Raw genomic sequence first — 25,526 nt, 5'->3', positions numbered from 1 at the left:
AAATGGTTTTCCAGTCCTGAATCAATTGAAAACTCCTAATTTTTTGCAAACTGAAAATCCCAAAAAATTCAGATTGAATCAATCAAAACATTTTATTTCAATTATGACCTTTTAAACTTTTTTTTTTTTTTTTTACTGCAAATTAACTTAAATGTCAAAACAAAAAGTCATGCTGACCTGAAAAAAATGGAACTTTTTCATTCGGAAAATGTCAAAACAGCCCATTTTGACAACTTTGAAACATCTAAAAAATGTTCAAAATGAGAAATTTGTCAAAACTGACTCTCTTTTACAGTTTTGGTGAATTGGCATTTTTCATCAAAAAATGCCCAACCAGCTCTGCTGGCAACCTTCTGTCATTTCTCTTGGGTGCAGTACACATAATATTTTGTCATTTGAGTAAAAGATGCGTACAGTTTAATGTAGAACAAATTGATAATTGTTATTGTGATTACTATTAGCTACTTTCATTAGTGCTTTTTTCTTCCCCTGTTTGGTTGAACATCTCCAGTTTTACCACAGACTTTAATGGAAATAGACTTAGACCCTTAGTAATTTGCCTGTCAGGCTTTCTGGGGTTTTTACAATATAACTTTTTAAGGGATCTGATCATCATTAATAGTAAGCATATAATTTTTGGTACAGTTCTCGCATCACTTTTACAGTAAGCCAGATCTCTCAAAAGTGCTAACTGATTTTAGCAGGCTAGATTTTCTTCCTCAAATTCTTCAATTTGAGGGATAGATTTTTATATCGAAAATACACACATTATTTTAGGTTTTAGATGCTCATTGATATCAAAGAAATGCCCCTTTCTGAAATAGTGGACTACATTGGTCCAAAACTGTGTTTCATGCTACAAATTAAGCTTTTTTCTTTTCTGTATGTTGTTTTTTAAAGGATATAATGAACAGTGAAAAAAGCTATGATTCATTGCCTAACTTTACTGCTGCTGACTGTAAGTATTTTCTGGCTGCATTCTTATGTTTAGCGAGGTAGATAACTGCAGTTTCTGAAAACAGTTTGAAGGCTTCAGTTGCATCACAGCTTCTTTTTAAAGGTGTAGCACCTGTAAGTAGTAGTTTTGAAGTAGGGGTGTCTCTTCATGCAGAGTTATCCTCTGCTGTGTCCTCATTGGTACTGGATTCCTGTGTTAATAGGACTTCTGGGGACATAATCCATGGTTCTGTGTGCTGCCGTAATCTGGGCTGCTCTGTGATTTTCCCGGTGAATTGTCGGAGAACTTGTCTGTCCTTCTGGGCACATGGTGTGAGAGAATTGTAGGAAGGCACAGCAGGAATATCAGCACTCAAGTTAGCTGGTATCCTCACCATAGGCACCAACTTCCCCGCTGCCTGGTGGGTGCTCGACCCTGCCCCTCTTCCATCCCCTACACCGCCCTCGTCCCACCCTCTTCCCCCAAGTCCCCACCCCTGACCTGCCTCTTCTCTACCTCCTCCACTGAGCACAACCCTTCCCCGCTCCTCCACCTCTTTTCCTCCCTCCTAAAAAGTCCTAAGCACCACCAAACAGCTATTAGATGGTGGGAGGGCGGGAAGTGCTGGGAGGGAGGAGAGGAGCAGGGACGCGGCGCACTCAGGTGTGGGGAGAAGGAGGCGAGGAGTGGGGAGCTTGGCTGCCAGTGGATGCAGAGCACCCGCTAATTTTTCCCTTTTTTAAAATTTTTGTAACCTTAGTCATGTAAGTGAGTATTAAATGTCTAGCCGTTTTAAAAATCCAGCTAACTCCGTAGTGTCTGGTGTTGGCATAGTTATTACTACCAGCTGACTGAAGGTAAGGCTGAGGTGATGAAGATGTTGGACAGATCTTGGTGACTCTTTTCTTTCTGTGCTGTGACTCTTGTGTCATAAAATAAAAAACATAAGTTTACATTTGTTTTTCTTCCGACTATATTAAGTAAGATGACAGGGAATCATCATCAAGTGGGTGTGTTTCCAGTGGGGTCCTGCAGGGATTGGTTCTTGGTCCTATGCTATTTAACATATTTATCAATGACCGGAAGAAAACACAAAATCATCACTGTTAAAGTTTGCAGATGACACAAAAACTGAGGGAGTTGTAAATAATGAAAAGGACAGGTCACTGGTTCAGAGCTATCTGGATAGGCTACTGGGTGCAAGCAAACATTATGTGTTTTAATATGACTAAATGTAAATATATAAGAGCAAAGAAGGTAGGCTATACTTTACTTTATCCTGGGAAGCAGTGACTGAAGAAGATTTGGGGGTCATGATAGGTAATCATGAACACAAGCTCCCAAGGTGATTCTATGGCCAAAACAGCTAATGTGATCCTGGGATGCATTAACAGGGGAATCTTGTGTAGGAGTAGAGAGATCATTTTACCTGTGTATTTGGCACTGGTGTGACTGCTGCTGGAATAGTGTATCCAGTACTCCAGCAGCCCACAATTAAAGAAGGATGTTGAAAAATTGGAGAGGTTTCAGAGAAGAACCACAAAAATGATTAAAACATTAGGAAACATGCCTTACAGTGGTAGATTCAAAGAGCTCAATCTGTTTACCTTAACAGAGAGAAAGTTAAGGGGTGACTTGATGTACAGTCTATACGTATCTATATGGGAAACAAATATTGAATGATCGGCTCTTCAGTATATCAGAAAAGAGTGTGTATATATAACATGATCCACTGTCTGGAAAATGAAGCTAGACAAATTCAGATTAGAAATAAGGTGTGACTTTTTGACAATTTTTGCCCATTAAATAATCAGGCAATTTACCAAGGATCTTGGTGGATTCTCCATCAGTGACAATTTTAAAATCTAAATTGGGTGATTTTTAAAAAAAATCTGTTCTAGGAATTATCTTGGGGAAGTTCAATGGCCTGTGTTATGTAGGAGGTGAGACTAGATGGTCACAATGGTCCCTTCTGACCTTGGAATCTATGAATTCAGTCTGGGCAAAAGAAATGAATGGGGCCAAATTCTGCTCTTAGGCAGAGATGTAGCTACCATGAAGTTCGCAGGATCTATTTTTGGTGCTGTTTACCTCTTTCTTTAGAAAAAAAGAGGGAAGTATTGAAAACATTCTTGATATTCAGAACTACTTTTAAAAATGAGAATAATATGTTCTCACATCTTCAATTAAAAATAGACTTTTTTCCCAAGTAAAATCAAACATTTACTTTTCAGGTCTACGGCTTCTTGGTATAGGAAGAAACCAGTATATTGATCTAATGAACCAGTGCAGGTCATCAAAAGTAAGTTTTGTTCTTAATTTTCTTTCTGTGGGTCCTGCCTCTCCATGCCTGGCTCCATCTTGACAAAACTGTTCTAGATGGGGGTAGGATGCCATGTGCCTCTTTAGTAAAATTATGATTAATCAAATAATAATACACTAACATATGTATGTTTCTTCAAAGCTATTAAAATATCTTTGTTAATTGTGGTAAAAAGCAAAAAAAAATTAGAAAAAAATAAAATTTCTGCAGCTTCATGTTATCTTATTACTACTTATTAAGGGCTACGTTTTGTCTAAGGCCCTCTCTACACAAAGACAAGGGGCTAAATTCTCCTTTGACTAGTATAAATCTGAAGTAATTCCATTGGTATTGGTGGAGTTATTCCATATTTATACTGGTATAATTGAGAGCAGAATTTTCTCTGGTGTGTGTCTCAAAAAGCTTATCAAAGTAGCTAATGTAAATTCTATTTAGTTTGTATACTACTCACCTTGTTTGAGGATGCAGTGTTGGGTCTGATCATTCAGCCCTTTTTTTGTGTATGATCAGTTTCACTGATGACATCAAGATTAATCTCATGATTGATGTCTGCATGATCTGGCCCTTTTACAAGCTCAGTTTACAATAATAATTTCCTTTTTAAGAATGTAATAAGTAATTCATAAGTGCTCTGTCTGCAGTTACAGCATTGCGCCTTTGGCCAAAGGATTGTGTATCCAAGTTAAAAGAGATTTAGTGTAGGCTGAGGGAAGCAAAAAGGTTAGGGGCCTGCTTTATAGAATGTGAGAAGAGTAATCTTAACCATATCAGTACAACAGTACCCTCTAGCTGTTCTTTCATGAACTGAAGTTTATAGTAGCTTGTAGCTCATCTGGAACACAGTGTAATCGTTGTCTGTTGATAGAAATAAACAGAATATGTGTTCTTATGATGCATTGCTTATTAGTTTTGTAAAGCATTCTGCCTACAAAAACACTCCATTTGATATGTTGTATGCTATCCTGTATCTTCAGGCTCTGCTTTTTTGCTAATAAAATGCTAGTGTGCTTTTAATAGTTCAGGCCTGGACTTCATGCTAGCAGACTTGAGTACACACACAAATGGTTTGTTTTCATTTTCCCATTTTTATTTGGTTTGGAGTGGAGAGAATGTATTAAAAAAAAAAAAAAGTCTGTATCCCTGTGTGCTATATTCATGTGCATTCCGTGACCTTAGGGGATTAGGAATAAAAATCAGCAGCTTTCCCACATCCCAAGGTATCCTGCAATGTTTGTTTAATGCCTAAGTATGAAGTACTTGGAGAGTAATCATTTACAAGTAGCTGTTTTTATGGTGTAAAGGAAACTGGAACATCTCTATTTGTAATCAATAACATTTAACATGTGCAATCTCAAATGGACTGTACCACTGCAGAAATTTTTCAGAAGGAAAACTGCTCGTGATCTGCTACCAGTAAAGCCAGTGGAGATTGCCATAGAGGCCTGGTGGGTGGTGCAGGCTGGCTACATCACAGAGGATGACATTAAGGTATTGTGTGTTTAGCCAAATTTAGACATTGCTAATTACTGAGAAAATGGGGGAAGATTACAAATCTGTACTGTTTATCTCTTAATGCAGTAGAATCTCTTATGGAAATAGTGGTAAGGGTTTTTTTTATTGGTATACTTTCTCTTTTCCTATGAATTCTGACTTCTGGGTTATATAGTATGAGGAAACTTATTTCAGCATGAGTGCGAAAGACATTTTTCCCTGAAGGAATGTCCATAAACTGTATGATGCATATGTCTTAAGAAACAAAATGAATCAACTATATTATGTTGCTGGTTTCATTTAGATTGTAAATTGTTCAAAGCAGGAATTGAATGTTTGGATGGAATCTAGTACATTTCAGATACAGTTTATTTGTATTCCAAAATCCCATAACTGTAAAGTGATTTAAATAGAGGTGTTGTATTTAGATCTGAAACTTAATCTGTTTTAGAACTGTTATAGTTAAATAAGTTGTATTGAAGATACACAACCCTACCTAAAGGTTGAGCACTGTATCATCAGTGAATTTTAAAATCTCTCTTTTAGTCTGAACTTCACTTGCTAAATCTTCAGCAAGCAGTAAACTAAATACAGATTCCAAAGGTGTGCGTAATCTTGTGATGAGGTTACTTCTGCAGAGATAAGAGTAACAAACTAGACAACTGTGGCAAGCTTAAATCTGTGGTTCATATACTGACTTCCTTGTGTAAAGATGCCTTTATTAGTTTTCACTGACTTAAAGCTGAAAACTTTTCATTCTGAGTGACTGTATGTAAAATGGGTAGACAGATATTACTAGAAATTAACATGTTTTCTTTTACATAGATTTGTACTACATCTGAGAAATCTGTTATTGACAAGATAATTGATTCAGGTCCTCAACTTGCTGGATCACTGGACTACAATGTAGTTCACAGTAAGTGTTTAACAAATGTGGCATTTCTTTCTACTGTAGAATTTATTGAGGAAAAATTTGAGGACCAGTATTTCAAACTAGGAATAAAAGGAAATAGGAGACTGAAGCATTTAGTACAGCTAAGAGATGAAGGAAAATATTATGGAATAAAACAAGAGTGGAGGAAATCACCTATAAATAATGTTTTCTAAATAGTATAACACTGATTCTTAGCGGTATATATTTATTTTGGCAGCTGTCGCTCTATTTCTATTTGAAATGATACAATGACTTTCCCACAGCGACATCTAAAAAGCTCATACTTATGCAATTTGTAGATATCAAGGTTGTGTTGACCCAAATGAGGGAGAGGGACATTATTTCAATTTGCTATTATTCATCACATGTATACTATTTGGGGAGGGGAGAGCTTTTAAAATAGTAATTGATTCTGTTGTGAAGAGCACTATTAGATAGCAAACATGGGACTCTTTTAAGAATATTATGATCTGGTGGGGACAATCTCTTGTTGATTTCCCAAAGGTCTACCACTCTATTGCTGAGAACCTGTGTGTGTTTCCATTGTTTTTGTAGAAACAACAATATTTTGAGTCATGTCCTCATGCCAGCAGAGGGAGCCCAAGCTGACTAACAAACCCTCTTCCCTGAGCTGTCTGTACCTAAATCATTGGTGACATTGATGCTGCTGATCTATACTGTATATTTCCCATAAGAAGAGCAGGAAGAAATTCAGTTTCAGAGTAGCAGCCGTGTTAGTCTGTGATTCGCAAAAAGAAAAGGAGTACTTGTGGCACCTTAGAGACTAACCAATTTATTTGAGCATAAGCTTTCGTGAGCTACAGCTCACTTCATCGGATGCATAAAAGTGGAAAATGCAGTGAGGATGTTTTTATACACACAGATCATGAAAAAATGGGTGTTTATCACTTCAAAAGGTTTTCTCTCCGATGAAGTGAGCTGTATCCGAGTGAGCTGTAGCTCACGAAAGCTTATGCTCAAATAAATTGGTTAGTCTCTAAGGTGCCACAAGTCCTCCTTTTCTTTTTAAGAAATTCAGTGTTTGCTAAATGGAACAGGACAAACTCTGTAGAAAGAGTGAGGGAGATTAATTTCAAGCTTCTGAGTAGATGTAAGAACAGTAGAGGGTTTAAGAAAAGCAAAAACTATGAAAATGCTTGACAGCGACCCTACAAGGTATTTAGGGCTAAGTGCTGCCTGTACTTGACGAAAGAAAATGGTGCAAACTCAATGCACAAATAGCAGTGTGCCCAACGTGGGTGTGCAGAGGGATCGTGCCCTGTCTCATGGGTGGAAAAAGCAAATATGGACCACCAGTGGGATGGGCTTTTAAGGGGACAAGTGTTTGGTTGGCCTAAAATCTGTTGTGTGTATGCTGCCATACACAGCAACTGAGAGCCTGCTGCAGTAATGAACATGGCACCTTGAGAAAGCAGTAAAAAGCACGCCACTTTGGGTTATGTCAGCTTGCCGTGTGTCCTCCTGGCCTATGACAACAGGCTGTCTTGCATTACATGTGCTTAACAGCCTGTCTGGGTATGTGTTGCTCCCTACTCTGTGCAGGCTTGTCAGTGTGTAGTCCATTATATATTGTGTGTGTCTTTATTTTTAGAAGGCAATGCAATTCCTAACATAAGCCAGAAGTCCAGTCTGAACTCAATTTAGTAAATCTGTATTATTAAATACGATGTACAGCTGCAACTCAAATCCCTACTGTGCTAAAACTGTATCTTATCAAGGTTGCTTGCCTGGTTGGCTGTTGACTTGGCAATTTACTTCTGAAAATTTCTACTGTTTCTCATAATATTTTCAGAGCTAAATAGTTAAGAGTAACTAAATGATTCTTGGAGGTGTTAACTTTTGAGGTAGTTAGCCTCAAATATCCTATCATGGGCTAAAGAAAACACTTGGATACAAGAATGAGTTAAATAAAAACACACACACACATTTAAAAATTGAGTGCTGGTAGTGTCCTTTCTGCTGTACTGAACAGGGAGTAGATAAGTTCTCTGGCCTAAGGTCAGAGATAAACAAAAGGCAATAAATCAGACACCTAATACATTGGGTGATCAAGGTTTGTGCTTTATTCGCTCATGATACAATTCTTAGAGTTAACGGTCAGGGTTCTCAAGTTATGCTGAAATGTGCTCTCTTGGTCTTGCCCTTTGAAATCCCTCTCCATAGTTAGGTTTATGCTACACAATTAACCTGGGTGATTGGCACCAAGGTTGAGCACTCAGGTTATCTTAGTCTTGATGTGAATGTCACCACTACAAAGGCATGAGTATCCCCACTACAAAGGCATACCTTCATTACTCTGACCTCAGTATTTATTCATGCCCGTGTATATTGGGGGCACATGCCATGGCTGTCTGTACTTAGACGCTGTAGGATTGGTTCCCAGTCATTTGTGAGAGAACTTGTCTGTCCTTCAGGTGGGGGTGGATTGTGGGAAGGCATTGGAGGACTATCAGCATTCGAGTGAGTTAAGTCTGCGTCTTCAGTGTGGGTTCCTGCCCAATTAAAAGTAGAGCCCAGCCTCTAACCCACACCCCCAGCCAGGAAAACCTGAGTCAGAGGTCTTTCTGTGTGGATGGTAGAGGGTAAACGCTAAACCTCAAGAGTCCAGATTAACTATTGTGTAGCTATACCCCATGTTTCTGCAATAAACATAATTGCCTCAATTTCTGATCACCCTTCTTTCCACACCCTGTTACCTTCCTAATCCCTGTTTCTGAAGTAAATATATGGTTGAGAGTCAAATTGTACCTTGCCTTTGTGCTGTAAATAATTTAGGATTCTGCTTCAGTGTAATGTAGTTAATGTTCTGTTTAGTCTTCTGGTCTGTGCATAGCTGTATAATTGTATATCATTCGGGAGAGTTGGGTGGGAGACGTTAAACCTTCCTGAATTGTTTGAAAAAAAATGTAGCGTCTACTAGTATCATTAGTACTTGGGTAAACATCTTTGTAAAATGACATACCTTTTTTATTTTTAAAGGTTTATATAACAAAGGATTTATTTACCTTGATGTACCAATATCTGATGACAGTTGTATAGCAGGTGAGTGTATGTTTTAGCAGTAGTAGCTATGTTTTTTTTGGAAGAGATTCATTCCAGATAATTTAGGTTTCCTTTTTTTGGGTGTTGCTTGTCTTTTTCTATTAAAGTGACCTATTTAAACATAATACCAAGATGGATGAAAACTCTTCTTGTTTATTCAGTGGCTTTCCAACTTGCTGCTAAAAATTTGTCCTTTATCCTGATGCTAATATTTATTTATTTTCAACTAATATTTCTGTCTGAAATAATAAAGCTGCTTTTAACATATGTAGAGAGGAAGACATGTCCTTGAAGACATTTAAGTATAATTTAAACAATTGTCCTTGTTTTGTTGTATCTGCAGTTAACAAGGATACTATAAATGTAGAAACTTAACCATATTAAAAAAAAATCTGTCTAGAAGAGGGACCTTTTCCTTCTGATTCAGTTAATATTCATAGTACTGGTTGCTTATTCACTTCCATCATTCATGCCTCTGTCACCTGAAAATTTGATTACTCTAATGTGCTGTCCTTTAGGACCATGTGGAAACTTGAGCTTCTACAGAATGTGGCTGTCCACTGGATAAATGGGGCAACATTCAGGGAGCAATTACTATTATTTTGAGTACTGCACTAGCTCTCAAGATATTTGGGATGGAATTTCAAGGACAAGGTTTAATTGTGTTTGGTTTAAGTGGTTTGGGAGCTGGTTACAGAGGGACCACCTCACACTGCTACAGTTTAGACCTGGCAAGATACTTAAACTGCAGTTGGGTCCTCAACTCTTTACTTCTCTCCTTTTTCCACCACAGTCCAGACATATTAACCATTCAGACATGGTACAAAGCTAGTCTCTTTCATAGACCTTTTAAGTAGGCTGGGAGTTTTTACAGGTGGATGGGCTGGTGGCTGACTGCAGGATGATTTAGGTGGGGTCTTATGATACAGCTGGGCAGAATGGCTTTAGTTATTGTGGGAGAATATATCAACAGGAAATTTTTTGATTAGAAAGTTGCTGAATGAAAATATTTCATAGAATGATTTTAGATTTTTAACTGTGTTTAAGTTTTGGGAGGTGTGTGAAGTTGGAAAGGCACCAGAGAAACTGAAAGAATAAATCTGAACTTGGAGGGAAAATATTGTAAATTACCCCTGTCATAAATATAAAGGGAAGGGTAAACACCTTTAAAATCCCTCCTGGCCAGAGGAAAAACCCTTTCACCTGTAAAGGGTTAAGAAGCTAGGATAATCTTGCTGGCACCTGACCACAATGACCAGTGAGGAGACAAGATACTTTCAAAGCTGGAGAGGGGGAGAAACAAAGGGTCTGGGTCTGTCTGTGTGATGCTTTTGCTGGGAACAGAACAGGAATGGAGCCTTAGAAATTTAGTAAGTAATCTAGCTAGATATGCGTTAGATTCTGTTTGTTTAAATGGAATGGATATTCCTGTCTTTGTGTCTTTTTGTAACTTAAGGTTTTGCCTAGAGGGATTCTCTATGTTTTGAATCTGATTACCCTGTAAGGTATTTACCATCCTGATTTTACAGAGATGTTTCTTTTTACTTTTACTTCTATTAAAATTCTTCTTTTAAGAAACTGAATGCTTTTTCATTGTTCTTAAGATCCAAGGGTTTGGGTCTGTGGTCACCTATGCAAATTGGTGAGGATTTTTATCAAACCTTCCCCAGGAAGGGGGGTGCAAGGTTTTGGTGAGGATTTTTGGGGAAAAGACGTTTCCAAACGGGCTCTTTCCTAATAAAATAAAACCGGTTAGACGTTTGGTGGTGGCAGCGAAAGTCCAAGGGCAAAAGGTAAAATAGTTTGTACCTTGGGGAAGTTTTAACCTAAGCTGGTAAAAGTAAGCTTAGGAGGTTTTCATACAGGTCCCCACATCTGTACCCTAGAGTTCAGAGTGGGGAAGGAACCTTGACAACCCCTAGTCTGAACTAGAATAAAATTTAGTTTTTATTTTAAAAAAACCTTTCAGCTTTTAAGCAGTCAAAATACTCTGAAAACTTACATCTCTTAAACCATAGTATTAAAAATAATTCTTCCTTCCAGTGCCTCCACTTGAAGGTTTTGTAATGAACAGAGTGCAAGGTGATTACTTTGAAACTCTTCTCTACAAGATATTTGTTTCAATAGATGAACACACTAATGTGGCAGAGGTAAGTAATGCTTAGTTTGTTTCTGCATCAGGGAGGTGGAGGAAACTGGAAGGGCCAGTAAAACAGGCTGGTGAAGTACCTGAAAGACAGATAGAGAGAAATGCATTTCCTGTTGTCAGTGTCCATCTCCACAGCCATATGACTGTATGTAGCTTTCCAGAGATGAGTCTAGGGGTAAGAGATTTGAAACAATATTCAGTGCTTTATGGAATGTGCTAGTTGCTTTTTTTTTTTTTTAAATATTAAGAAGTACACAACTTTTTTTTTCATAAATAGCACTACAATTCCCCTGGCAAAAAGAGCAGTGCATAGGAACAACATGGGGTGGGAGTTTTAGCGAACGATCCTTGCAAATAGTTAATATTCATAGTACTTGTTGCTTATTTACTTTGTTGTCTCTACTTAGAGGTGCATTTTTACTTTGAAAAGTGATTGCAAAAAGGCATTGTGGGGTTCCTGAGGTCAAGCTGAGTTCTTCAATCTTTTGTAATAAAAATGCTGCAGACCAAATTATGTCCTTAGTTCAGGGCATATACAGCTCCATTGCCTTAAGTGGGTTTGCTCAGGGGTAACTGATAGATTAAAACTGTGATTGGAATTTAGTTGATGATGCACAAGAAAAATAGAACCCAGCTTCCCCCTCTCATAGTTGGATTGATTCTGTTGTTTTAACAGGAGTAAAAAGTAGTACATTTTTATCTTTGTCACCAAAGTGAATGGATGGGACAATGAAAGCACAGGGAATAGATTTTGTGAGTAAGTGTCACTTTTACACAGTCACTTCTCAAAACAGAATCAGGTTGTAAGACTAGGCTTGATTCTCCAATGCCCTCTGTACTCATTGACTGGGTATAGTGGGTGTAGAATGCTTAAATCAATCAATTGAAATGTTAGCATTTTACATCCACTTTGCATGTAATCTACACTGCTGTAAATTACTGCACAAGGAGTGTAACAGTGGAGTATTTGATCCTGAATCTCTTGCTGCTCAAGAAAGGGAGTATTGGACTGAGGTTTCAGCATTTCTTCTCCTTTCTCTTAACCACTTGTGAAATGACAATAGATTGTACAACTTGTACTAGAAAAGGTGTTCTTGGCTAGTAGCAAATGAGTCCTGGAATCACTTATCAATTTTTCTTATTTTGTCTCTTATCTGTTTCCTATTTTTCAGCTTGCAAATGTTCTAGAGATAGACCTGTCACTGGTGAAGGTATGTCTGCATAGTACATCCAAAGCATCTAATTGTCCAAAGTGAAAATCCTCCAATGTTTTACTACATGGCTTCTTAAATAGATACTAAAACTACATTATGAAACTTAGCAGTTTTTGATTGATCTCTTGTGTGTCTTTGTCTCTTCAGAATGCTGTGTCCATGTATTGTCGATTGGGTTTTGCTCACAAAAAAGGCCAAGTAATGAATCTGGAAAATCTTCATTCATCATGGAGGAACATTCCGTCTATAAATCGACTGAAGTAGGTATCTTGCCATGTTTCTTGAGCTACTTTAAAAGTATAGTTTTGACTACAGAGGTGGGACATTTTAAATTCTACCCTTGCGTCTGGCATTGTGATTCCTTTGTGGTCCTGACAATAATTTAATTATCTTCCTTCATTTTCTATATATAAAATGAGAATAACATATGTGTAGCTCTTGGGTATATGTGAGGGTTATTGGTGGTAAAATTCGCTCATAGATGCTGCAAATAATACTTTAAGTGTTGGCATTTTGGTTTTGAAACACAGACTGTGTACTTGCTTTAATGTCTTATGGCTGTGAATTTGTAATTATTCTGTATTTTGATTTGTGTCTTTAGGAATTTTAAGATTATTTCCTGATTTTTAAAAACTAAAAGTTGCTGTTTTTATTGTAGTACCATGACAGCCTTTCTCAGTGCAGCTGTTGGTGTGTATACTTTTAATTGGCGGTGCGTTTCTGTGGTTGGCAAGACAGCTTGCAGTACTTGGGCATTCTGGCAATCCTGTGGGCCCTTGTTTTGTTCTTAAACTTAAATGTCTGGTAATGATTTTTTAAAAAAGGAGAAATAAAACCTGTTTGAACTTTTTTGTAGTCAGCAGTTGGAGGATTCAGACGTCTTGCTGAGGGATAGTTTGAAATAGGTTTTCTACATTGGTGTGAAATGTTTTATCTGGCTTTGATAGGACTTGCAGTGGTTTTCATAATCTGCCACTGAGCATGCGTGAAGTACCATGAGATTAGCAGGCAGAGCTGCTGCCATGGTGCTACAGTGATAATAGATACAGACTTTGTTAATAGGAGTACTTTGGATCCGCAAAAGATGCTCCTTTCATGGGACAGTGGGGAAAACAGGACTCCTGTACAGGAAGCTTGTTCATCAGCTACAGATACTGACACCAACAGTCAAGATGATCCAGGTTAGCACCCATATTAAATTGATACATTAGAATCAATTGGTTAATGTTTGTAAAATGCCTTGAGGTTATAAATGCTAATTATTCATAGACCCAACCAGAATATGTAGAGAGAGGCAGATTGTGGAAATACTTCTAACATCAAATGCATTGAGTTATTTTCCCACTTTTTATTCTTATTGCATCTCCCCACCTCAAAAAAGTGCTGTATTAACCAGTCTGCATTATGAATGTTAGTAGAATTCTTCCTGAATGAAAATAAAATTACTGCAAAATTAAATTTTAAATTTGATGAGTTATATAGTATTGCAATAATGGCGAGGAAATATGTATAAGACTCAGTATGGCATAGTGTGGGCTTTATGCTTTATTTGTTTAGTTCATACGTAGATCTAGTTTTATGATTTTAAGGCTTGCTTAAGGAAATTGTCTTTATTCTTAAATAAAACAAATAAGTTTACAAATTCTTTCTTTGTTTTATAGCTGACACAGCCAGCGTGAGCAGCTTGAGTCTGTCTAGTGGACACACAAAGCGTATTGCATTCCTGTTTGATTCAACTCTCACTGCCTTTCTAATGATGGGGAATCTTTCACCTGTATGTCAGATTGTTCAGTTTGTCTATGTGAAGATCAAATGTGTAGAAAACACTTTAAGTCTTGGCTTTTAGCATAATGCAGCTCTGATGATTTTAGGACCTTTTGTATCAATTGCTTAGGAACTTTAATGATCATTTGTTTAGGCAAATTTTGTCTTTATTTTACAAAAATATATATGTTAAATCTCCCACTCACAGAGATAAGAATCTGTGAAAGATAAAAAATCTTATATACAATATATTTGGATCATATTGTTGCAGAACTTGAAAAGTCATGCGGTAACTATGTTTGAAGTTGGAAAATTATCAGATGAATCTCTGGACAGTTTTCTTTTGGAACTTGAAAAGGTAACCCTCTTGTATACAGTCTAAAGTTTTTCAGAGCTTAAGATGTTTCTGTGTGTGTGTGTTTTACACTATCAGTATTTGATATGTATTTTTGTCTTGTGCTTTTGCTTTAGGAGCTTCTTATTACCCCTCTTTGTACATAATAATATTGGTAGGAACACATGCGTGGGAATATTCGATCCTCAGTTTTTTATGTCCCATTAAAATGGAGACTGTCCTATATGTCTGTGCCAGAAATGACTTTTTTTTAAGATGACATTATCAGAAGTGCATGTATAAAAGTGCAGTCACTAAGTGAAGATATGAAAATACACTAAACGTCACAAACCCTCATGTGCATACATCTGTAGATACATGTTCACACAACCACTAACTTGTGTGCTAGCATTGGCTTTTTGTTTGCTGGATTTGGGTATCTGTAAATATGCATACTTTTGCATTCACATGCCCTTGAAAACTTGGTCATTAAGGACTGGAATTTGCAGGCCATAATTTTCTGGACCTGTGGTTTTATTTATTTATTTTTTTTAAACCTTTAGATCTTATATCTACCATAATTTTAAACAAACCAACCAATTTCTTAAGATGACTATACAGTTGTATACTTGTAGATTTTTTTTCTGTAATTGCTATGACTTTATTATGGCATCCTTTCACAGAAGCCCCTTTAGTGGTCAGTTATATTGAACAATGATGATACAGTACAACTGCAGTTGTTGGATATATATTTTTGGATTCCTCCCTTCCCCTAATTTTAATGTCCTACTAATATACTTAACATTACAGTATTTGACAAGCTTTGCCAGCTTTCACTTAACTTGATGGTTGCTATGGATCAGTCTTGCTGAAAAACTGGAAGGCAGTTGCACCTTTTAAATGCTGACTGTAGAATGTTTGTAATAACTTCTTAATCTCGTATTTGTGGAACTGGTATTTACAGAAACAGTATACAACATGTACACCTTTATATGATTTTTTGTTTAGGTTCAAAGCACAGGTGAAGGGGAGGCACAGAGATACTTTGATCATGCACTTACTCTGAGAAACACAATACTGTTTTTGCGGCATAACAAGGACCTAGTGGCACAAGCTGCACAACCTGAACAACCAAATAATGGTATAGTGAAAGTTACTGTTTTGGGAAAACTGTCCAGTCTCTCGGAGTTATGTTTGTTTATCTATCGTGTGTTCTCTTTAAAAAGAGTTTTCTCATTAAGTGCCCTTTCTGAATGGGATGCTTTCCTGAAATTGGGCCTTTCAGTCCACTGCTGCCTGTGTTGAGCCTCCAGTGATCCATCCTTGTCACATTTGACACATAAGTCACTTACATGGCAGTAGGACTGGTGTTCGAAGCACTAGATTGATTTCACTGCAAGAGCAAGGACAAACTGGGCTGGTGTGGGAGGGAGCTGGTTCCAAAACGCACACATTCAAGGATAGTAAAGGAGGAATATTTCTGCATGACTAAATGTACTAAGTGGAGATATTTCAAAGGCACAGAGGGGAGTTAGGCAAAACTCTCATTGTGCACACACACACACAAGTGAATGCCTAGTTGTCCTTTATGCCTGTGAAAATCCCCCTCCCCTCAAAAAAATTCCAAACATGCTTCACTGCAAAAATCCATCATCAAGATGAATTGCCAAAACTTTTTTCTTGCTGCTAGTTCAGCTATCTCTATGGGCCTGAAATATACCCCAAAATTGCAATTCTGTGATGACAAAATCTATCAATAAGGTTGGTTTTTTTGGTTTTGTTTTAACAAATAAGAGCTTGATCTTGCAAGGTGCTAAGCACTCTCCATGCTAATCATAGTTGGGATATTTAGGTGCTCAGCACCTCACAGGATAAATTAAGGGAGAATTTGGAAGGCAGAATCATACTATTCAGTTGTATTGCTCTGTTCTATAGAGAGAATTGTTTGGAAGCAAGTGAACTAAGTACTGCTCTGCTATCTTGAATCAATGGTATTTCACCAGATTTACACCAATATACTTAGCCCAAGTATCTTTTATAGTGTGGTATAATGGCAGATAATAGAAAAAGTGTAATATGATTTGGTAGCAGACATTTAGTTCTTCTTTGAGTGATTGGAGATGTGTATTCCACTCAGGTGTGCATGTGTGTGTGCACCTAGCATTCCGAAGTCAGAGAAGTTTGCGTAGTGGTAGCCATAGGGGCAGAGTTTGCATCCTGTGGCCATTAGCCCCATCCCCTGGCTATTGAAGGGTAGCACCACCCAACCTCCTCCATTCTTTCTCACTACCTGCAACTAGAGTTGGAGCATTTCATGTGGTATTTCCCACATGCTGTTTCTTATCTCAGTCTTCTGAGTTTTTGTTATAAATAGTTAACTAGTATTAGCTAAGAATAGTTAGATTAACTTGTCATCCTGATGGGATGCTGTCACCAGGATTCAAACACTGTCCAGTACGTGGGTTGGCTATTCCCAATAGTGATCCCCACATGAGGTGTTTATTGTGACTAGGAGAAAGGTACATTAGAGAAAGGTTCTCCATCTGCAAGTCTCTTAAAAAAAAGAATGCAGGTGGCAATGGACTTGAGACTCAGGCAGCACTTGAGTGTAGACCACGAGGCCCACTTTGGTACAAGGGACTTCCACAGATCGTCTGGCCTCTCAAACAACTTCAGAGCTAGAGCCAGACTTATGTTCTTCAGCCAGACTCTGATTCCTCTCGCAGGAGGAAGACAGATCATTCTCCTTCTTTGGGTCCTCCGAGAAAAAGGTCTCACAAAATGGACTGCAGCTACTTCAGAGCTGTCATCATTCTCTTCCAGGAGGAGTGTGGACTGATCTACCAGGATGTGAGATGGAGCTGGGCTATCTGCTCTGTTACCAAGGCAGCATCAGTTCGACACTATACTTGTTGACTCCGATGCCGTCCATGAGATGCTGGTACTGTCAATGTCAGCATTGACTTTTTCCCTGCTACTAGAATACCAGGCAGTGTCAGACTTACTTTGCCTCTCTCTGTTCCTGGTTCTCCAATTACTCAGGAGCATTCAGTAGCCCAGAAACCATTGATATGGGCAGTGCTGCCTGGTGTGATGCCAAAGACATCCCAATTGCCGGCATTGCCTAACACTCACAGTGGACAATTGACCACTGCTTTCTTATCAGTACTGAGTGGTCCGTTGGAACTGTTGCCATCTGTGGCACCAATGATGACTGTGGTACAGACCATATCTTTAGAATGAGTACTGACCCTGTCGTCTGTGCTATCTTTAGTGTTAGTACCAAATGGGAATGTGATATCGTGGCCAGTCCTCAAGGTGCTGACTCCTTTTCTTACCTCCGATGCTGATACAGCCAGCGTATTGGGTCTCAGATGAGGCGTGATGTTTGTTCACTCCATGCAGGATGGCTCCTGTGTTACCTTCTGTTACTTTGAAGGTTCATCAAGCTCAGGGACATCTTCCCCCTCTCCCTCATCCTTGAGACACACTTCTAGGAGATGGTGGAGAACTCCTGTGGACCACGATTGGTACCAGGATTTGCACTGTTCCTACATTAGAGATGGGCTCTTGGTCTAGTGCATACTGGCCATTAGTGCCAAATCCCTATACCCAGTAGCTCTGTGGGATGTTCCACATTCAGTAAAGTCCTGGTCTTTGACTCACTCCAGAGTTAGGTTGCCCAACCAACCTGTAGTATCATCTGCTCAGCTGCCTATATTGCAGACTCAAATGGAGGCAGCTTCCTTGGAGCAGGTTCAGTCTGAACCACTCATACAGAAGCATGTATTACTGCAGAAGGTTCCAGTGGCTCCACTTCTGTCATCACCCTCATCACTGGATGACTTCATGGTACTGGAGTCTTCTTCCCAGTGCCTGAAGATTTTAAGCTCCATTAGGAGCTTCTCAGATGAATGGCTTCAGCTATGGGTATTCAAGTGGAGTTTGTGCAAGAAAATACACCCAACTTGACATTATTCAGTCCTTGGCACAAGTAGTGTAGTTCCCTTTACATGAAGCATTATTAGAACCTGCCAAGACTTTTTGGAATACCCCAGCTTCCTTGCCTTCTACAGCAAAACATATGGACAAGTGTTATGTTCCCATGCAGGTGTTTGAGTGTGTTCAATCTCATCCTGCCCCTAACTCTGTTCTTGTAACAGCAGAGATATATATCCACACCCAAGGATGAAGAGGCTGAGAGGATGAATCTCCTGGGGAGAAAATTTGTTAGCCTCCTCCTTGCAAATGCGCATTGCAAATCACTAGCCACTTCTGTCAGAATATGATTTTGTGAATTCAGAGTGTGTAGCAAAATGCAAAAAGCCTTTGGTGGTCATATTTTGTTCTTGGACAGAACAGATGAGACTTTGCATTCACTGAAGGACTCGTGTGTGTTGGGGATTTATACCCAAACCAAAGGGTATTTTACTGGTTAGCACCAGCAATACCTGTCCCAGTGGTATTTCTGGCAGACAGCATGTTGGGGCAGACAGAAGGACCATCCTAGAAAGGGGAATAAGTCATACAGGAGAAGACCACCTGGGTCTAACTTTTAATCAGCCAGTCTGTCCTCCTTCAACTTTTGTCAAGCAGCAGTTTTGACTGTCAGATCAAGAGCAGCATTCCAGTTGTGAACTTGCAGCTGTTCGGGGATGGCCTTTCTCACTTCCACAGTGGTTGGGAAGCTATTACCACAGACAAATGGGTCTTCAGCACTGTGGGATCAGGTTATGCCATTCAATTTCTCTCCATTTCCCACATTGTGCCCCGTCCTCCACCCTATCCCTTTTCATGGACCCCTCTCACAAGTCACTGCATCTCCAGCAGCTGTGGACTCTGCAGGATTTGGGGGCCATAGAAGAAGTCCCTCTACAATATCAGGGGAAAAGATTCTACTCGCAGTATTTCCTGAGACCTATTCTTGATCTTAAGGGTCTCAACAGGTGCATTAAGTACATGAGATTCCACATGATTACCCTAGCTACTATCCTCCCCCAAATGACTGGTTTGATGCCCTAGATGTTGAAGATGACTGTTTCAGTGTGGCTGTTTCTGAGATTTGTAGTTGCAGGGGCAGCATTATCAAGACATGGTTCTCTCCTGTAGCTCCTTGAGTTTTTACCAAATGCATGGCTATAGTAGTAGCACATCCCAGGAGAAGAGGAATACATGTTTTTTTACCTGCACAATTGGTTGGTGAGGGGCAAGTCCAGAGACCAATTGCTCAGCTATGTCCGGTTCACTCTGCATCTTTTTAGTCATCTAGGTCTAATAATAAATAAAGCAAAATCAACTTTAGTACCACACAAAACTTAGTACATTGGGGCCCTACTAGATTGTACGAGTGCAAGGGTATTCCTGCCAGGGGAACGATTTCAGATAATTGTTGTTTCTGTCTGTCCCTCCAAGTTTACCCTTCTTCCATAATTTGGGTATGCCTGAAGTTATTGGATCTTATGGCCATGTGTACTTACATGGTCCAGGATACGAGACTACATCTTCGTCATCTTCAGGTTTGGCTTAAGCTGATGTATCACCTACATTTTTAGTAGCTGGACACCCTGGTGCAAGTGCTGCCACCCATCCTGCAGTCCATCAAGTGGTGGAGGAACCAAATCAATGTTTGCAGAGGTGTTCCTTCATCTGTTCTCCATGGATCATAACATTAGTGATCCCTCTGCCATAGGTTGGGGAACATATCTGGAGATTTTGAAAGTTCAGGGAGTGTGGACAGATAGGAATATTTCCTTCCTATCAACATCCTGTAGCACTGAGCCATTTACAATGCAGGCTGGGCCTTTCGGTCACACATCAGACACAGAGGTTCATATACTCACTGACAATACCACTGTGGTGTACTATGTGAACAAACAAGGGTCCTCACTCCAACCAGCTTTGTCAGAAGATAGTAAAGTTTTGGCATTTTGCATCAGGGAGAACAACATACCCACAGCAGCTCACCTACTGGGGATGAGGAATTGCTAATGTGATCACCTCAGCAAAGTGTTTTCTCAGAATCATGAGTTGTCTCTGAAGAACAGTGTGTTAAGGTCCATCTTCGGAGTATGGGGCATTCCAACTATCAACCTGTTTGCAACAAAAGACCACAAGAAGTGCCCATTAGTTTTGCTCCCAGGTGGGCCTCAGTCCAAGATCCTTGACAGATCCCTTCCACCTGAATTGGGGATTGGCACTCATGTATGCCTTTCCTTGGGATTTCTGTCATCACACAGGTTGTTTTCAAACTGAAGTTGGATCATGCTAGACTGATTCTCATTGCACCAGCTTGGCCAAGGCAGTGCTGGTTCTCTGATTTCCTCTGATTCCCTCAACTGCTCATATCTCTTTATCCTGACCTACTGATCATTGTCAGATTTGGCATCCAATATTGAACAGCCTGCTCCTCGCGGTGTGGATGCTGTACAGTTTGATGAAGAGAAGGAATGATATTTGGAAGCTGTTTGACAAGTGTGGCTTAAGAGTAGAAAGCCATCTTCTAGGGCTACTATTTGGCCAAGTGGAAATGATTTTCAGTTTGATTGCTAGCTCGGGGAGTTCAGCTGCTACTGGCCTATATTCAGGACATTTTGAAGTACCTGCTATGCCTTCAATCATTTGGTCTTTCTGTCAGTTCATTGAGGGTTCACTTAGCAATGATCTCAGCATTTTTCATCTGCCCATCCAAGGGAAGTCAGTTTTTATGAACTCCATGGTAATGGGATTTCTGAGAAGAGTCAGTCATCTCCACCCACCTGTGAACGGGCCAATTCCCTTGTGGTACCATAATGTATGTTTAGCTGCCCTGATGGGGCCTCTGTTTGAGCCTCTGGTAGCCTTTTCTCAGTCCCTTTCTGTGCCAGAAGGCAGCTTTCCTTGTTGCAATAACATCCACAAGAAGAATAAGTAAGCTGCAGGGTTTATTACTGGAGCCCTCATATACATGTTTTTTCAAAGACTAAGTATAGCTGGGGCCACATCCAAATTTTTTTTCAAAAATTATTTCACAGCTTCACCTTAACCAAGTGATTTACTTACCAGTGTTCTTTCCTAAACTGCGTTCAAATGCACGTGACCAATGACTTCACATGTTGGATGTGAGACAGTACTTGGCATTTTACCTAGAGAGGACAGTCTTTTCGGACATTTCCTTGACTTTTTATTTCCTGTGCGGATTGAATGAAGGGTCAGGTGGTTTCTGTGCAGATAATTTCCAGATGGATAACTTCCTGCATTACTACAGTTTATGGAGTAGATCAATCTGCATCCCCACAGACATTACGGACTCATTTAATGAGAGCCCAAGTGTTATCGATTGCATTTTTCAGCAATGTTTCAATATTGGACATTTGTCAGGCTGTGATATGGGTTCTGTACGTACTTTTACCAAACGTTATTTAGTTACCACAGCATCTCTGTCAGATACAAACTTCGTGAAGACAGTGCTATAATCATTATTTAAATAGACTTCAAGTCCCACATCTGATTACTGCTTGTGAGTTGCCTGAGTAGAATACACAACTACAACCACTGACATAAAAAATGACTACTTATCAGTTCTGTAATTGCTGTTCTTTGAGATGTATTTCAGACTTGTATTTCACAACCCACCCTCCTTTTCCTCTGCATCGAAGTCTCTGCTCTTGACATTCGGTGGGATGGAACTGTGGGGGGTCAGTTGCTGGGGAGGGGCTAATGGCCAAAGGTACAAGTACCATCTTTATGGGTACAGCTAGGCAAAGTTCTTCGGCTTTGGTGCATTGGGCACGCACTCGTATCTGAGTGGAATACATGTCTGCACCCACACCTTGAAGAACAGATAACAATTTTTCTTTAATATTAGATATTGACTCTTGTAATTCACTGAGTAGGAAACTGTCTTCTTCATATGGTCAAGTAGGCAGTGAGGTATAAGTTATGCTTCTCTGTCAGAGACTAAGTTCAGGCATAGATTTGAAATACTGCTTTGTAGTAGTACATCAGTATGCCAGGGTATCCTTGAATACTTCCACGATTCCAGGTGCTAGATGTAATCCTTTGCTGGCCAAAACATTGGCATTGGCCACCTCCATAGCATTGAGTAAAAAGCAACATAGCAGCTAGTTTTTTATGTATTCCATTTTCTCTGACCTATGTTTTTGCTCCATAGTAAGCATACTAGATGCCAATTTAACTTTATATTTTAATGGTTTGTTATAAAACATCTAGAACATAGTCACAAATACCTGTTTAAGATACTGAGTTAGCTTAAACAGTCAAAAGCCAAGCTGCTTAATGTTAAAAGTTCAACTCTGAAAAACCGGCCTGTAAAAATAATGTATCTCCTTATTCTAGTGACAGACTAGACTCTTCTACTTTCAGCCTGAAGAACCAACACATCTCGGGGAAAGAACTGGATTCTTTTCTGATTCATATGTTGTTAGAATTGTTACTGGTTGTGTATGTTCCTTTTCTAGCTGTATTCAAAGTGTCTTTTGATGCTTTTTAATGTAGGTTTTCCTTTGGATCTCTTACGATGTGAGAGTTTGCTGGGCTTGGATCCTGCAACCTGCAGTAGAGTTCTAAACAAAAACTACACACTACTTGTCTCCATGGCGCCGCTCACCAATGAAATTCGACCCATCAGCAGCTGTACCCCCCAGGTGAAAATCCACTTTGAAAGGAATCTGAGTCTGTGATATTATTGCACTTCATTTTTGAATTAATACTTTTAACATAAAAGCAGTTTTCTTTGGATCTTTTTCATAGAAACTTCATTAGAATTTTTTGCTCTAAATGATTTTGCACATAAAACCGTATTATTATATTACAATTGTTTCATGAAAATCAGAGTTTAGTGAGGTATAATGTGCATATTTATTAAGCTGAATTTATTTACTAAATGTCTGCGTAGTAATTATCTCTCTAGTTAAAAAGTTCTGTGACAGATGTTCCTTTATATATATATTTAACGTTTTGAATTCATGTTCTTAGAACTCGTGAGCCCTTTGGAAATAAAGTCTTCTACTCTCTTATCAGTTTTCAGAGTAGCAGCCATGTTAGTCTGTATCTGCAAAAAGAACAGGAGTACTTGTGGCATCTTAGAGACTAACAAATTTATTTGAGCATAAGCTTTCGTGGGCTACAGCCCACTTCATCGGATGCATAGAATGGAACATATATAGTAAGAAGATTATATTTATAAATAAAAAATGCCAGGAAACAAAATAAATATTTTGCATCCTCTAGAAGAGATATTATTTTAGAACCTACTTCACTACCCTGTACTCATGTTGAGTAGCACATAGTAAGATACTGTGCCATAACAATAAGGGTGGTGTAATGAAGCCCTTAATTTATTCCCTAAAGTAGCACTCTCTATTCATAGAATCATAGAATATCAGGGTTGGAAGGGACCCCAGAAGGTCATCTAGTCCAACCCCCTGCTCAAAGCAGGACCAATTCCCAGTTAAATCATCCCAGCCAGGGCTTTGTCAAGCCTGACCTTAAAAACCTCTAAGGAAGGAGATTCTACCACTTCCCTAGGTAACTCATTCCAGTGTTTCACCACCCTCTTAGTGAAAAAGTTTTTCCTAATATCCAATCTAAACCTCCCCCACTGCAACTTGAGACCATTAACTCCTCGTTCTGTCATCTGCTACCATTGAGAACAGTCTAGAGCCATCCTCTTTGGAACCCCCTTTCAGGTAGTTGAAAGCAGCTATCAAATCCCCCCTCATTCTTCTCTTCTGCAGGCTAAACAATCCCAGCTCCCTCAGCCTCTCCTCATAACTCATGTGTTCCAGTCCCCCTATTCTGGCTGTCCCCTTTATCCCCGCCTCCCAGGCGTGCACGGCCGTTCTGCATGAGCCCCAGCGACCTGGAGCTGACGGCACGAGCTCTTTTAAAAAAGAAAAGAAAAGAAAAAGGGACACCGCTTTGCCTCCCTTGATGCATACCCGCATCTCCCTTGGGAGGCCCACCCCATAGTTTGAGAACTGCTGGCTTAGAGCATCTTCATTAAAGCGCTACAGTGTTTTAATTGTTGACTTGCCATCACATGACACATTCTGTCAATTTTTCCCAAATGCTGGGGCATGTCCCCCTGGGGGTGTCTGAAGAACTAAATGTGTGGGGAGGCTGTAAGAAGATTTCTGATGTGTTCTCCAGGTTGTCAGCTTTCATTAAAAATAAATAACTAAAACAATCCTGAATGGTAAATAAATTAAGATGTATACCCCATTCACTACATATGCCAGGGCTGTGGGAGAAGGGGTGCCATAGGCTTAATTTTCCAGAAGGGGGATCAGCTTTCAATAATTTAGGAAAGTGCATTATATAATCATCTGTGAAGCTACTGTAACTTGCTTTCTGAGTTTTACTTGGTGTATTACTTAGCTTCACGTATCAGACCTCTGCAGTGAACGTTAGAATAGCAAAACGTACTGTGCAGTATAAATTAAAAGGGTAAGTAATGTCGTCAACTTGGTAACCAAATTCTATAAGACAGCCAGCTTGTTTACAGTGTTGTGTTTGAGCAAGTGTCTAATCGGTGTGTATGTACTGTACCTTTAGCAAACTTTAACAAATCTAGCTTTCAAGCAAGAGTGTCCTTCCCATCTTCTGTTATACCCAGGGAATGAAGGGACAGCTGAGTTGGAATCTTAAAACTTGGATTCACCATGTAATAGTGAGGTGTTGTAGCTGCTGGCCATGAGGCCAGTCTTATCTGCTTGTAAGGGTTACTATTTAAGTGTACCAAACTCTAGTAAAATAACAAAGTTCTGCCGTTTTTTCTTAACCTATAATTGTACTTGTAATAGTTGCAATTCAAATGATGCTTTTGCATTTTTTGATTGATCTTTCTTCAGCATATTGGACCAGCTATACCAGAAGTTAGCTCAGTTTGGTTCAAATTGTATATTTACCATATTACTGGTCAAGGACCACCATCCCTATTGCTGTCTAAAGGGACAAGGCTTAGAAAACTTCCAGATATTTTTCAGGTATGTTTATATGCTTCTTTTTTCTCTCAAATGGAACCTGAATTTTCTCCCAACGAAGGAACTGTTCATTGCTTCTGTTGCTGTTTGTATCAGTGTTGTTCCAGCAAACTTGACGCTACTTTCCCTAGCTTTAATTTAATACACCATACTGCAGATCCTCTTAGTATGAAGTAAACACTTTAGATGGTGGTGGTGGTTGTTCAGGAGTACTATCTGGACACATAGGAGACTGCTGTAGCAGAAGACTTATGAGGAGCAAGCATATCTTTGCTGGGAAAGATTTAGGCTTCTACTCCAGAGTGCAAGGATTCTACCTTAGAGAATCAGATCTT

The 25,526-nt window shown here is 39.2% G+C and overlaps 1 protein-coding gene across 4 annotated transcripts in view; it reads left to right on the top strand.

Moving 5' to 3' along the window:
* The window catches only part of FAM91A1 (family with sequence similarity 91 member A1), a 57,134-nt gene that overhangs the window by 8,847 nt on the left and 22,761 nt on the right, over positions 1 to 25,526 (top strand). For 3 of the 4 annotated variants that reach the window (XM_073330189.2, XM_073330187.2, XM_073330190.2), the window contains 14 exons: positions 901 to 958; positions 3,172 to 3,239; positions 4,635 to 4,748; positions 5,577 to 5,667; positions 8,686 to 8,748; positions 10,930 to 11,072; positions 12,070 to 12,108; positions 12,259 to 12,371; positions 13,174 to 13,292; positions 13,773 to 13,885; positions 14,147 to 14,233; positions 15,218 to 15,350; positions 22,703 to 22,851; positions 25,060 to 25,194. In XM_073330189.2, coding sequence (XP_073186290.1) covers positions 901 to 958; positions 3,172 to 3,239; positions 4,635 to 4,748; positions 5,577 to 5,667; positions 8,686 to 8,748; positions 10,930 to 11,072; positions 12,070 to 12,108; positions 12,259 to 12,371; positions 13,174 to 13,292; positions 13,773 to 13,885; positions 14,147 to 14,233; positions 15,218 to 15,350; positions 22,703 to 22,851; positions 25,060 to 25,194 — 1,425 coding nt within the window. Of the gene's footprint in view, positions 1 to 900; positions 959 to 3,171; positions 3,240 to 4,634; positions 4,749 to 5,576; positions 5,668 to 8,685; positions 8,749 to 10,791; positions 10,899 to 10,929; positions 11,073 to 12,069; positions 12,109 to 12,258; positions 12,372 to 13,173; positions 13,293 to 13,772; positions 13,886 to 14,146; positions 14,234 to 15,217; positions 15,351 to 22,702; positions 22,852 to 25,059; positions 25,195 to 25,526 lie in introns of all 4 variants that reach the window. The other variant, XM_073330188.2, reaches the window with a different exon arrangement.

The sequence above is a fragment of the Lepidochelys kempii genome, chromosome 2 (genome assembly GCF_965140285.1).
Source record: "Lepidochelys kempii isolate rLepKem1 chromosome 2, rLepKem1.hap1, whole genome shotgun sequence".
NCBI classification, from domain to species: domain Eukaryota; kingdom Metazoa; phylum Chordata; order Testudines; family Cheloniidae; genus Lepidochelys; species Lepidochelys kempii.
Note: the sequence above shows the minus strand (reverse complement) of the source record. Positions and strands in the feature narration are given on the sequence as shown.